The sequence below is a fragment of the Populus euphratica genome, unplaced genomic scaffold, assembly GCF_000495115.2.
Source record: "Populus euphratica unplaced genomic scaffold, PopEup_1.0 scaffold19.1, whole genome shotgun sequence".
Lineage (NCBI taxonomy): Eukaryota > Viridiplantae > Streptophyta > Magnoliopsida > Malpighiales > Salicaceae > Populus > Populus euphratica.
Window position 1 is genome coordinate 1158267 of NW_011499853.1, and position 12090 is coordinate 1170356.

General features: G+C 34.8%; 1 protein-coding gene across 1 annotated transcript; it reads left to right on the forward strand.

Annotated features, from left to right (window-relative positions):
- The first annotated feature begins 3530 nt into the window (after positions 1-3530).
- LOC105122171 (magnesium transporter, putative (DUF803)) lies at positions 3531-9295 on the forward strand. Its single transcript, XM_011021113.1, has 9 exons — positions 3531-3829; positions 4223-4321; positions 4662-4791; positions 5177-5265; positions 7006-7062; positions 7181-7239; positions 7702-7822; positions 8066-8214; positions 8764-9295. The coding sequence occupies exons 1-9, from the start codon at positions 3719-3721 to the stop codon at positions 8978-8980; spliced, it is 1032 nt and encodes a 343-aa protein (XP_011019415.1). The 5' UTR covers positions 3531-3718; the 3' UTR covers positions 8981-9295.
- Positions 9296-12090: the final 2795 nt, after the last annotated feature.

A 12090-nucleotide genomic window follows, 5' to 3' on the forward strand; every position in this document is an offset into this window, starting at 1 on the left:
TATATATATATATATATATATATATGTTCTTTAAGGTTATCTGAGTTTGATTAATCAGTTCTATGGATACTTTGGTTCTGTAAATTGGATTGTTTCACAATTCGTCATCATGGGTTAGATTTGTTATTGAAAAAGTGGATTTGATTTAGTCTGGTCTTTGATGTAATACTATTCTTTATCAGTGCTGGTATTATTATTATTATTTAAATTATAGTTGAAGGCCATGTTTTTGGGTTTATCTTGAAGGTTTGCAAAAGGGGGTTTTGTTGTCTACACTAGATTTGAAATCCTTTTTCTTTCTGTTTATGTTATTTGATGCATTCAAGGTTATGAAACTGGAATGATTATATTGTGTTTTTCTATAGCATCCATCATACATGATCTCTACATTCCTATAGCAGAGGCATATCATCAATCCTTTTCTGCTCATTGTGCATAAATGGAAACAAAAACTTTCCGAAGCCAAATATGCTAGACAATAAACATGACTTTGCTACACATATGCGCTATATAAATGTCTTCGGAATATCATTTCTTTAGTGTTCTTTAATGCAAAGGCTTCTATCCATTTCCTTGATTAGCTTCCTTTGAAATTTGATCATAAGCCACAATCTTGTTTCTACTCGGAGCGATACAGGCCAGTGATGGTTTTTCATTCTTGAACTTCGTAGTTCCAAAACCTTCATGGCCGTGAATCATGATGATGTCCAAGTAGGGTTAACTTCTAAATTTAGAGTCGTGAAGAGCTAGGGGCAGAGGGGGCCCTGGATTCTTCTAATTTGATGACAGGCCAAAATATGAAACTTACCTATGCAATTGAGTTTCCTTCGTTCTGCATGTCTATTTGTCATCTACTGAATAACCATGTTAGCATAGTCAAAAGCTAGCATTATAAGAAACTTAAACATGTTATTTGATCATGCTCCACTCTGTCAAAACTCTGAACTTGTTATATATAATTTGGTTAATTAACCTTATGTTCTAAGGAAAGGAGATGAGTCCACTTCATTAATTTGTTGTTTTCATTTCCCAAATCTGGTTAAATCACCTTCATTCTTGATGATACTTTTCAAAGATGAAGAGGTATATTGAATTGAAGGTTTCTCCCTTGTTGTGCAGATCAAGCAAATGGTATTAGCAGTATAATGAAAAAATGTCAACTCTCCCCACTCAAATGCCTAACGTGTCCTTTTCGAAGAACTCTGAACCTTTTGTTTGTGTAGCGTTAGTTTTTGAAGTGAAGCTTTGTCGTTTCACACTTCCTTATGGATAAGCAGTACAAACCCATGATAGATTACTCTTGGATTATCATACATGTCATGTAGCACTTTTCTCATAGCATGCCGCAATTATGATCTTTGTGCTGTCATCATGCACAGATGCAGGTGTTGTAGATTATAAGGATATATGATGCATATTGCTTTTGGTGAAAGATCCTCATTGAAGAATCAAGATAAATATGGATTGAACAGTAGATATATATAGCAATGGTCTTTCAGTTATGGTGGATAACTTTTGAAAGAGCTGTTTTATCAGTGGTTTGTTATTGTAGTGTAGAGTGTTTTCACATCAAAATAATTGTTTTTTTTTTTTCCTTATATATATATATATATCAAAACCGTTGAAAAACACTAAAAAATAGTGTTAATTTGATGTTTTTTCCTTTCAAAAACAAAAGCTATGGCACTCTCAAATACTACTTCCGAACCTTTTGAGGCTAAGCTGGAAAGACTGAATGCACAGGTTTCAGTACTTGGTCTGGGGCCAAATATTCTAGTTTCCATTACTGAACTTTGAAGGCAACGATGGTGGTTAGAAACAAGTTTTTGTGTTTTAAAGCAAGGTTTATTGTGAGTTGTCATAGCTTAAGTGTTGTATTCGTATTAGCTGTTAACCAACTCTGTCATAGCTTAGATGTTGTCTTCAGAATATAACTATAGATACGCTGTTTATTTGCCTCTTTTAAGCCAAAGTTTGTTTCTCACCTTCTTTTATCCATGGATTGCATGTGTTGAGATGTGAAGTATACCTAAAACTTAAAGCTTTATAATTGTACAACCAAGCAATGGTGAGGTGCTGATGGTTTTTATCCAACTACTTCGTCTTGGATCAGAACCCACTACATAGCTTGCCCTTGCTTTGGTGGGGGTCGGTTTATTTTTTTTTTAAACATAAAAAAACAGTAATTAAACGTTGCAAGTATATTTTAAAAAAATTAATGGATTTACATCATAGAAAAAGAACGGAAAAGAAAATATTTGATTATTAATCCCTGGCAATCCAAACAATAAAAGATTAAAATTGAAAAATAAAAATCAATGACTAAAAAAAATATTGGTAAATTCAGGTGATGAAATTAAAAAAAAAAAAAAAAACAAGATTATGGATCCAATGATAAAATAAAAAAAATTAAATTTGATAAAGACACCAAGAAAAAAAATTAAAACCAAAATATTGAGGGTTAAAATCTAAAATACCATCAAATATTAAATCAAAAAGATTAAATTAAAAAATTTTAAATTTATAAATTCACAAAAGAATTCAAAAAAAAAAAATTGAGTGAGTGAGGAAAATTTTCAAAAAAAAAATAAAAAATTAAAACTAAAATATACCATTTAATACTTAAAATACTCGATCCAAAAAGTTGACCCGTAATTTGACTCGTAATTCAAGTATTGGGATTTTGACCATCATAATATATCTCACACTTGAGAAAGTAATTTTATTGTATATAAGAAATATAAATTTATTTAATTAATAAATAACATTTTGATTCTTAAAAAACCAACTTTATTTATCCAACTAAAACAATTGTTCAAGACAAAATGTTTAATATATTATTTAAATTCCCCTTAGTGAATTTTTTTTTGTAAGTGATATTAGGTCATGCTAATTTCAATCAAATTTTTTTAATTAAAGCAATTATTTAAGTTAGTTTGTATATATTTCAATTAATTTTATAAATTCTAAAATTAATAACCATGTAAATTCTTAATAACCCTGAAAAAACTCATCCTCCTCCTTATAATTAAAAAATTAATTCAATATTACCTAATTAAACTATGCTCGGGTTCATTTCAATTGAATTCTTGGTTGTCTATGAAGGGAATAATAAAAAAAAAGGTACCATTGCTAATGTTTGTCCAAAGTGAAGCATACATTGAGGACAAAAAAGTGGTGCTGTGTTCTTTCAATTATGGACAAGGGAATATCCAATTTAATTGACAGAATCTCAGCCACCTTCATAGATTCATCCATGGTACGGGATCTAGTTGCTCGTTGACAAGGTTTTTTAAATTACTCCACTCCTTTTAACGACTTATTATTATTATTATGGAATTAAAGTATTTCATCCTCAGGCTAGTAGTCTAAATTTTACTCGTAAAATAATTTTACTATAAATGAGAAATATTCCAATAGAAGGGTTTCGATCGAAGAAAGAACAAATAAGGGACCTTTATGAATTTCACCTAAAATCCGGGGATGCTCACACAAACGATCTTATTATCATATTGCCTGAACATGGCAATCAACCAACAAACCCCAAGTAATTGTAAATTATGGCAAGTAACTAACGCTAAGACAACAACCAAACACATAAAACCCACCATGAAAAGAAACATGAAAAAAATTGGAGACTCACAACCTTAATACAGCAAGAAAGGAGAGATCTTTTTGCTTCTCTGCCTTTCAGATTTTACAGAGCGAGCAAAAAGAAATGTGGGAATCCATCTGTTTAACGTTGGCAGCCACCGCTGGTAGTAACATCGGCAAAGTTCTTCAAAAGAAGGGCACGGTCATTCTGCCTCCTCTTTCTTTCAAACTCAAGGCATGCTTCTTTTACCCATTTTCTCTTTCTATCTCTTTTGTTCTTCCCTTTTCTTTTCATGACCTATGCTTTCAATTGTGTTGAATAACAAGTTAACGACCAATAAGATAGATTCTTTGCTATAATCTTCAAGTTTGTTGAAAGATCTTCGATTCCTGAATTTGGAATTCTGTTATGTTAGTGTTTCAATTACAAGAATTGATCTTTACGCTGACAAGTGCATGCGTGTTGCTTGGATTATTGATTTACATTATCAATCTTTGGTTTCTTAATTCTGGGTTTATGGAATTTCTCCCAATTCTTTGCTTATTAGAATGTGTGCTAGCTAATCATGTTCGTGAAGGAAATGGGTTCTTGCGTATGTTTATTGATTCATTGCGTGTGACTTTTCAGGTGATAAGAGCATATGCTGCTAATATAGCTTGGATCATTGGTTTTCTTATGGATATTATTGGTGCATTGTTGATGTTGAAGGCATTGTCTATGGCTCCTGTGAGTGAATACATTTATGTTCCTGAATTTTTTAGATTGGTATGCTTGATTGGAAATTTCTTTTCCTATTGAAAAAATGGAAAATAGTAGATTGACATTTTTGAACTATTTAACTATGCACACATTTTCAACATATACCTGATAAGGGGAAAAACGAAAAAAAGCACAGTGAGATTGCTTCTTGAAAATGATTTGAAAAATATATTTGCCATATTCTTCCACCAATTACCAGTAAAAAAGGAGCTCTTTTATTTGTTTGTGGACTTCATTTTGGTTAGTGCTGTTTATTTGTCTCATTTGTCCTAATCTACATCAAAGTGATCTGCCTGTTTTCTGTTAGGTTTCTGTCATCCAACCAGTTTCTGGTTGTGGACTTGCTATTCTTTCTGTCTTTTCCCATTTTTACCTAAAGGAAGTCATGAATGTCATTGATTGGATGGGGATCACTTTGGCTGGTATTGGTACTATAGGTATGTAAATTCTTCGTGGTTGACTCCTGGATTGGTGTTGATCTCATTATTATACTCATAGTTCAGAATGTTGCCATGATAGTTATGGCTCAAAAGTAAGAGCACATCATTACCTATTTTTCATTTTTTCCATGCACTCTGTGCCTTTTGTGGATGGATATAAATTTTATTGGGTGTCTCATTTGGAATAAGTCATAACCTGAAATCTTGTTTTTCATTATCTAACGAGTATAAAGTGTTGCTGTATTTAGCCAAATTATTGATAGAAACTTATTAACTGTTTATGAAAATCCAGTCCTCCAAAATTGTTCGTATATACATTGTGATTCTACATCATATTTATGTGTTTAATGAAACCTTTTAATTGCTTGTTTTGTATTTACAGGAGTTGGTGCTGGAGGTGAGGAGCAAGAGGCTTCGTCCATATCTATTTTTCAGTTACCTTGGCTGGCATTGCTTGTTGCCATCTTGTTTGTAGGTACCTTATACCATGCACCAACATTACTAGCACTAATATGCTTTTGTTATCGGAATTATTGCATAGATATATGAGTATGTGAAGTTGTTTCTCTTGAAATCTAAGCTAGTCTTTAAACTTCTGAATGATAGGGATGTTGAGAAATTCAGGCCTGGCAAGGACATCAACACAACCAAAATAAGGAATGAAAAGTTTCTCACAGATACTACCAACAGATCATGTTTTTTCATAAACTCACTAGGTTATCTCTCTACAAGCCACCTATAATGCCCAGCACAACCAAAATAAGGAATGAAAAGTTTCTCACAGATACTACCAACAGATCATGTTTTTTCATAAACTCACTAGGTTATCTCTCTACAAGCCACCTATAATGCCCAGCACACGCTCATATAACACATGCACGGAACGGTCATATATGATGAAACACAAAAGATCAGCCAAAGGTCCCTACTTATACTAGTGTAGGTCAAGACATAATGTCACTTCTTAATGTTGATTCCTGATGCCCTGCTGGATGTGAATATTTGGTACAATTTCCAGAGAAAGGGGATTTTGTTTTAATTGGTTAAATTTCAGATCCAAGGTTGCCTTTATATGCTAGCATGGCTGACTGTGAAGAGTTGTTTTTGATTCTCAACACTCCCCCTCGACAATGATTCTCTTGGTTTTTCACTAACTGTAATTGAAACTCTGCAAATTTGGTATGGTTGAGGTCTTCAGTGAATATCAGTTCCTTTGACTCTACATAAGCATGACCTCCACCATGCTGAATGTTGGTCCCTTGCTAGCACAGTTCACAATAATTACCTAGAGCCCAATCCTTGTTTACAAACTCCAGAAGCGGTCCTTGACTGCTTTGCATTCAAATTTTGAAAGTTCTTCTCCAAGTTTTTGATTATGCAATCCCATTAAGTTGCAAATTCTTTTGATAGAAAATCATTTATTTCATGCAAGAATTAAGCATGTGGAATGGAATTATCACTTTGTAAAAGATAGGGTTAAAAGGAACATTAGCGTTGCAGAAAATTGTTATGGAAGTCCAAGTGGCTGAAATTTTCACTCACTGAAGGGCTCAGTGCTTACAATTTGCAAAGTTTCAATTGTGACTTGGTATGACAAAAAGAGAGTCATTGTTTGGGGGGAGCGCTGAGAATCAATGAACGACTCTATAATCGAAGAAGCAAACCTGAATTTTCTCTCTAAAGCAAGCCTTCAGTCAGCCATGCTGCTGAAAGTTTAGCCAACCAAATTACAGCCACCTTCATGGCTAGAACCAACCCAAGAATGGTTGCGTTTACAAGTCACCTTAAGAAGAATAAACTGGTCTCTTTGGCTTCTTTTTTGTAGCATGCGCCATTTATTTATTAAGACAAATTCTACATAATGTGTGTAATAGGCAGCAAGAGTAGAGAAAGCTTAATCAGCTTGTGAGCATTTTTTGTGTGGTTTTAGTGTAGTGCTCGAATATAATTAAAGCGTGTTTTGTCTCACCCCTTTTCATTTCTCAGCTAGGAATGTTTCAGAATATCGTCTTCTAATTTAAAAGTGGGGCCTACAACCTTATTGCTACCATTTATTGTTTAGTTGCCCTTATTGCATTTTTTTCAGTTATGGCTCAATTCATTAGACATTTTACATGTCTCTGCATGGTTGGACGGAGTATATTAGATAATGTGATGATTATTACTCTGTATGACTTGACCTGTGCAATTAAATATGATTTTTTGACATAGGTAGTTCTCAATGGATGGCTTCGAATGTACAGACGTCAAAGAAGAGCACATGAGACAGTAATATTTTCTATGTTTATGTTGCTAGTTTGTAAGAAAATGTTTCTGATTTTGAGTCTTCAACCAACCACTTAGCCTCATTTTCTGTCTTCCATTGACAATTCTTTTCAATGCACAGATGGACTATGAAGTTGTTGAAGAAATTATATACGGCTTGGAATCTGGCATTTTGTTTGGGTATGATTCCTGACAAACCATCTTTGTTCAGACATTTGTTGCTTTTCAGAGTTGACTCTTTTTATACAACAGAGTTTTATGTTCAGCAAATTCAAAATAATAAGGATCTTTTATGTGCCAATTTGCATAGATAACTTTGTTGGGCTTTCTTATATCATTGAATGCACAGAAATTTACATTAAAAGATGGAAACACGTGTTATGCCTAAAGGGTTCACCACCCAGTGTTATCATTTTAGTTTGTCATTGTCATTTAATCAGAATAGTTGTGGTCACTTAAATCAATAATGTAACTTATATAATCATGAATTAACAGTTTCATTTCTTTTAAAGAAACCATTCCTAGATGATTATGCTGAAAATATTGTTTTAAGTGCAATTCAACATATTAAATGTTTTCAACTACTGCTGCTATTCGGCTAAGTTTAAGATATTAAATGCTGAATTAAGACATCTAATTCAGGATGGCTTCTGTAATATCAAAGATGGGATTTGTCTTCTTGGAGCAGGGCTTCTCCAAAATGCTAGTTCCTTTATGCCTCGCCATCAGCATATGCTGTAGTGCAACAGGATTTTATTACCAGGTATTTTCAAATCATCTTCTAGATTTTCTCTGGAGCTCCATCTGAGCTATTTTGACTTTTTATCCATGTAGAACTTGCTTTTTATATTTTAGATGTCCATAGTTGGAAAGATTTCTGCTTATTGATTTTCCATTTGGCTTTATTTTGGGTGGAACCAGATCCATTTCACTTGTCCTGTTAAAGCTACCTGTGTGTGTAGAAAAGTTGACAGATCAAACTGATTTATGCTTTCCTTCTGAACAGACCCAAGGTCTAAAACATGGAAGGGCAATTGTGTTGTCTACATGTGCTGCCGTGGCATCAATAGTGACTGGTGTACTTGCTGGAATGCTTGCTCTGGGGGAACGGTTGCCTTCAGCACCGGCTGCTCGTTTTTCTCTTCTTCTCGGATGGTAACTGTTAAGCAAAGTTTTTATTAAACAATTGCTCTTTTATATTTGAGTATCTTGATATGCACTTGATGCCCTAAGTCGTGGGTTCATAAAGCCCATGTAATTTGATGCTATACCACAGTGACGGTGCCCTATTCAAGAAGTTGGATGTGGAAAAAAATCTATGGTTGGACAATTTTGTGGACATCTGATTTTAAAACCTTCACTTCCATCTTAATGAAATTTCCCCATTTGGCATGGGCCAATGGAAGTATTCAGTCCCATTTTAGTATGCTTGACAACTGAATACAATCTGAACCAAAAAAAAAAAAAAAGTTAAATACAATCTGAACCAAAAAAAAAAAAAAGTTGAACTCCACGCAATTATATTAATCTACCATCCATGGCCAATTTTGTAGAATTTATTAATTGTTTTTCTGACTGATGAAACCTAGTCCTCAAAAAAATGTGCTAATAGGGAATTAGGGATCCCAGATTCCCAGCTAGGAAATATGAGATATTGTCATGTTGCTATAATATACTATTTTATTGAGCTTTTCCTTATTTCAGGCTGCTTATCGTAGTAGGTGTGATTTTACTTGTGAGTTCAACTTGGCTGTTGCGACACCTTCCACAACCATTGCGTCACTTCACAAGTAGTGCTGATCGAAATTTCAGTCTGAGTCGATCAGGATCTCTCCGACTTAAGGATCCAAACCCAACTGCTGTTATCCATGCAGCGACATTGCATCATTTGATATCATCTCCATCTAAGGAGAAGGCTTGAACAGAAACAATGCTTGCAAATTTTTTGCCAATGCTTAGCCTCAAGACATTTTGGTTATCATGGTTGTACATTCCCTGAAATGCTGCATCGTGCTTGGTCTTGTTAAGGGTGGGGTGTACAGTTGGTCTGATCACTCTTTTTTTGGAAGGCATGAAATTTTTTAAATCATTCCTTCTGTGATATAATTCCAGTTTGGAATATCAACCTATTTCCAAATCCTTTTAAAGTTGCATTTGACTGTAAGATGTAAACCATTTGTCACAGTATGGTATTGCAATTAAGATTGAATTTCTGTCAACAACTCTACTGCAATCATCTTGGCAGACAACAGGTTTTACGAATTATATACAGCAGCACACAAAGATCAGTTTCATCTAAAAACAGGCCTAGCTGGCCATGGAATAGATTATGGGACTATGTTGCTAAAATAATTGGTTGCCAGTGCAATGTGTTTTGCCATGAAGCTACTCGGTTTGTTTGAGCACTGGATCATCCAGTTAGGATGAAGCCAGTTCCTGTTTCTGTCAGACATCCTATGTCAATTTAAATTCGTTGGAGATTCAGCAGGGAAAGAAATCCCGAGTCATTTTATTTCCATTCGAAAACAAGGTTGGCTTTGAGGATATGTAAGAGGGTGACGAAATATGTTGCAGACAGCACCAGACTATTACTCTGTTTCGTTTCTTTAATTTTTCCTCATTCAAGATGGTAACTGGTGGTAAGGACAGGCGCGCGGGGGGGGTGTGGGGGGCTGCACATTCGAACAGTTGCATACCTAGCAAAACAGTAAAATGGCTTTTCAGTTGTTGCAGCGACTCATTTACTGACAGAAAGGGAGAAAAAGGGACCCCATGAGAAACTGCAGCCATCTCCACCTTTACCAGTGTTCATGACATAACAAGACCAAAAGGTCCACTATGACCTGGACGAGAACCGCTACTGTTGGTGGAAGATCCATATTGAAAAACAAAAACCTATCATCAGAATTTCATAGGCATCATCAAATTCGTGAAAATACAAAACTCATGGACCACATTGTGGTGGGGCATACCCATCAATTTAAACAAAAAGAGCTAGAGTCGTCGTCTTTTTTTTTCCTTGTTCTTTCGAAAATAAAAGCAAAATTACGCGTCCAATGAAGTGGCGTGCTGTGGAACTTCACTGGATGGACACGGAGAAGAGAGAACACGTTCACAGGCTTTAGGACCCCTCGGTAGGCAATTCCCATGTGGGTTGCAGTTGGCACCATCAAAATAAAGCTAAGCCTTAGCCAAAAAGCCACACATGATTTTCCCAAAAGCTGACAGATCAGTTGGGCTCCAAAGATTTTGGACAAAATGGTTTGCTCATTGCAGTGTGCTACTCTGCTAACCGGAATAGTCGAGTTCCTGATTCCAAACACCAACACTTTACCCTAGTAAAGGACTCTTCCTGCTTGCTATTACATGGAGAGCAGTAAGGATGTCTGTAAGGAAACACGGATTTGCAGCCACTAGAAAGGCTTATGAATTTCCAATGGCCTATATCATCTAAATAAATAGTTTTGCCTTCTCATAATCATCATAAAGGGTCACAAATGTTTCTTTAAAGGAGTGCTTCACAAAGAAAAGGCTGTTTGTTAAATGTTCAATTACTTCACAGGAAGTTTAGGGTAAGAATTAGGCTTTTTAAGGCCATCTTTTCACATTTTATCAGCCAAGAGCTTGCTTCCTTCAACAACATCCAATTTCTGATGCAACCACAGTAAGCAATAGTTGTAGTTCTACAAACATGTTCGGTTGATTTATATTTTATACTCTCGAGAAGGACTATACTAGGATATTGGTTGAATTCACAACTGAAACCTCAAAATTTGCTAGATTTAACTAAATAATTGCTTCTAGTTTAAGTTTCATTATAGCAGGATTTCCCCCTAATAATGTGTGTACACATCTACACATGCCTCTCAAGAGGTATTATTCCAAATAACCTATATTCAATTATTAAAATTATCGTTTCTTGATCGATGTGAGATAATAATATTATTATAGCCCCCTGATGGGGGGTTATGTAGCGTAATATAACTAATATTTCCACAAACAACACTAATGATACCATGTGTCCACATCCACACATAGTAGACTTCCTAAAAAATATCATCCTAGTTGACATGAGTTTAGCTATATAATGAGTTTTGTTCATGGAAAAACATCTATTGTAGAGATAAGAAACCTTCATGCTATATAAGTGATTATGCACTTTGTTCTCTTAATCAATATAGGATAGTAGCATATCATCATAACTCTTGAGGTGAGGGCTTTGGGTAGCATCTCATGGATGGTATTCCCACAAACGGCGGCACCGGTAAAGCTAGAAAAACTTTACTAGATCTAGGTTTTCTTTACGAACAATGGTGGGTTGGATGGTGGATGTTACTTGCCAAATAACCATTTTATGTTTACATCAATTTAGGATTTTTTTAGGTGGGTATTATATAAGAGAAATAGACAAGGAAATAAATATTTTTCTTTTGTGTTTGAGATTGAAAAAATTCCTTTCTTCTCTCCCCTCAACATGTGAATGTATAGCTTACCTTGAAAAAAATCCGGAACTACTTACAATGAAAGGTGGCAATTCTGTTGTGATACCCAAGCCTCTTGTTTAGAGAGCTATGATGATGTTACTATCTTATACTGGCTAAGAGACAAAAATCATAATTGTTTATATAGCATGTGGGTCTTTTTTGTTTTCAAGAGGTTCATGTACTTTCAAGAACAAACCCCATTACGGAATTAAACCCATATTAACTGAGATAATATTCCTTGAAGGAAATATCTATCATGTACGGATGTGAACTCAAATCATCCACCTCCAAAGAACCTAATTAAAATGGAAAGGTTAGGTGTTATACCTCAGTGCATTGCATGCGCTTCTTTCAGTCCATCGGAATGTATATATAGTAAGTCATGTGGTGTTCAAAAAAGGACTGAGCTCCATGCAATAACCACTTTCAAACTCTTTACAGCTTAAAAACCTTCTAACTTTTCGTTTGGACTTGACTGAATATTCAAATAAAGCAAGAAAAGAAGGTCCTCCTACGACAAAAAAAAAAAAAAAAGGGCCCGGAAACC

Excerpts from the sequence above, each read along its gene's own strand:
- LOC105122171 (XM_011021113.1), top strand. The coding sequence starts at position 3,719 with ATGTGGGAATCCATCTGTTTAACGTTGGCAGCCACCGCTGGTAGTAAC. Across the intron at positions 4,322-4,661 it reads AGGCATTGTCTATGGCTCCT|GTTTCTGTCATCCAACCAGT; the intron begins GTGAGTGAATAC and ends GTTTTCTGTTAG. Across the intron at positions 7,240-7,701 it reads GAATCTGGCATTTTGTTTGG|GATGGCTTCTGTAATATCAA; the intron begins GTATGATTCCTG and ends CATCTAATTCAG.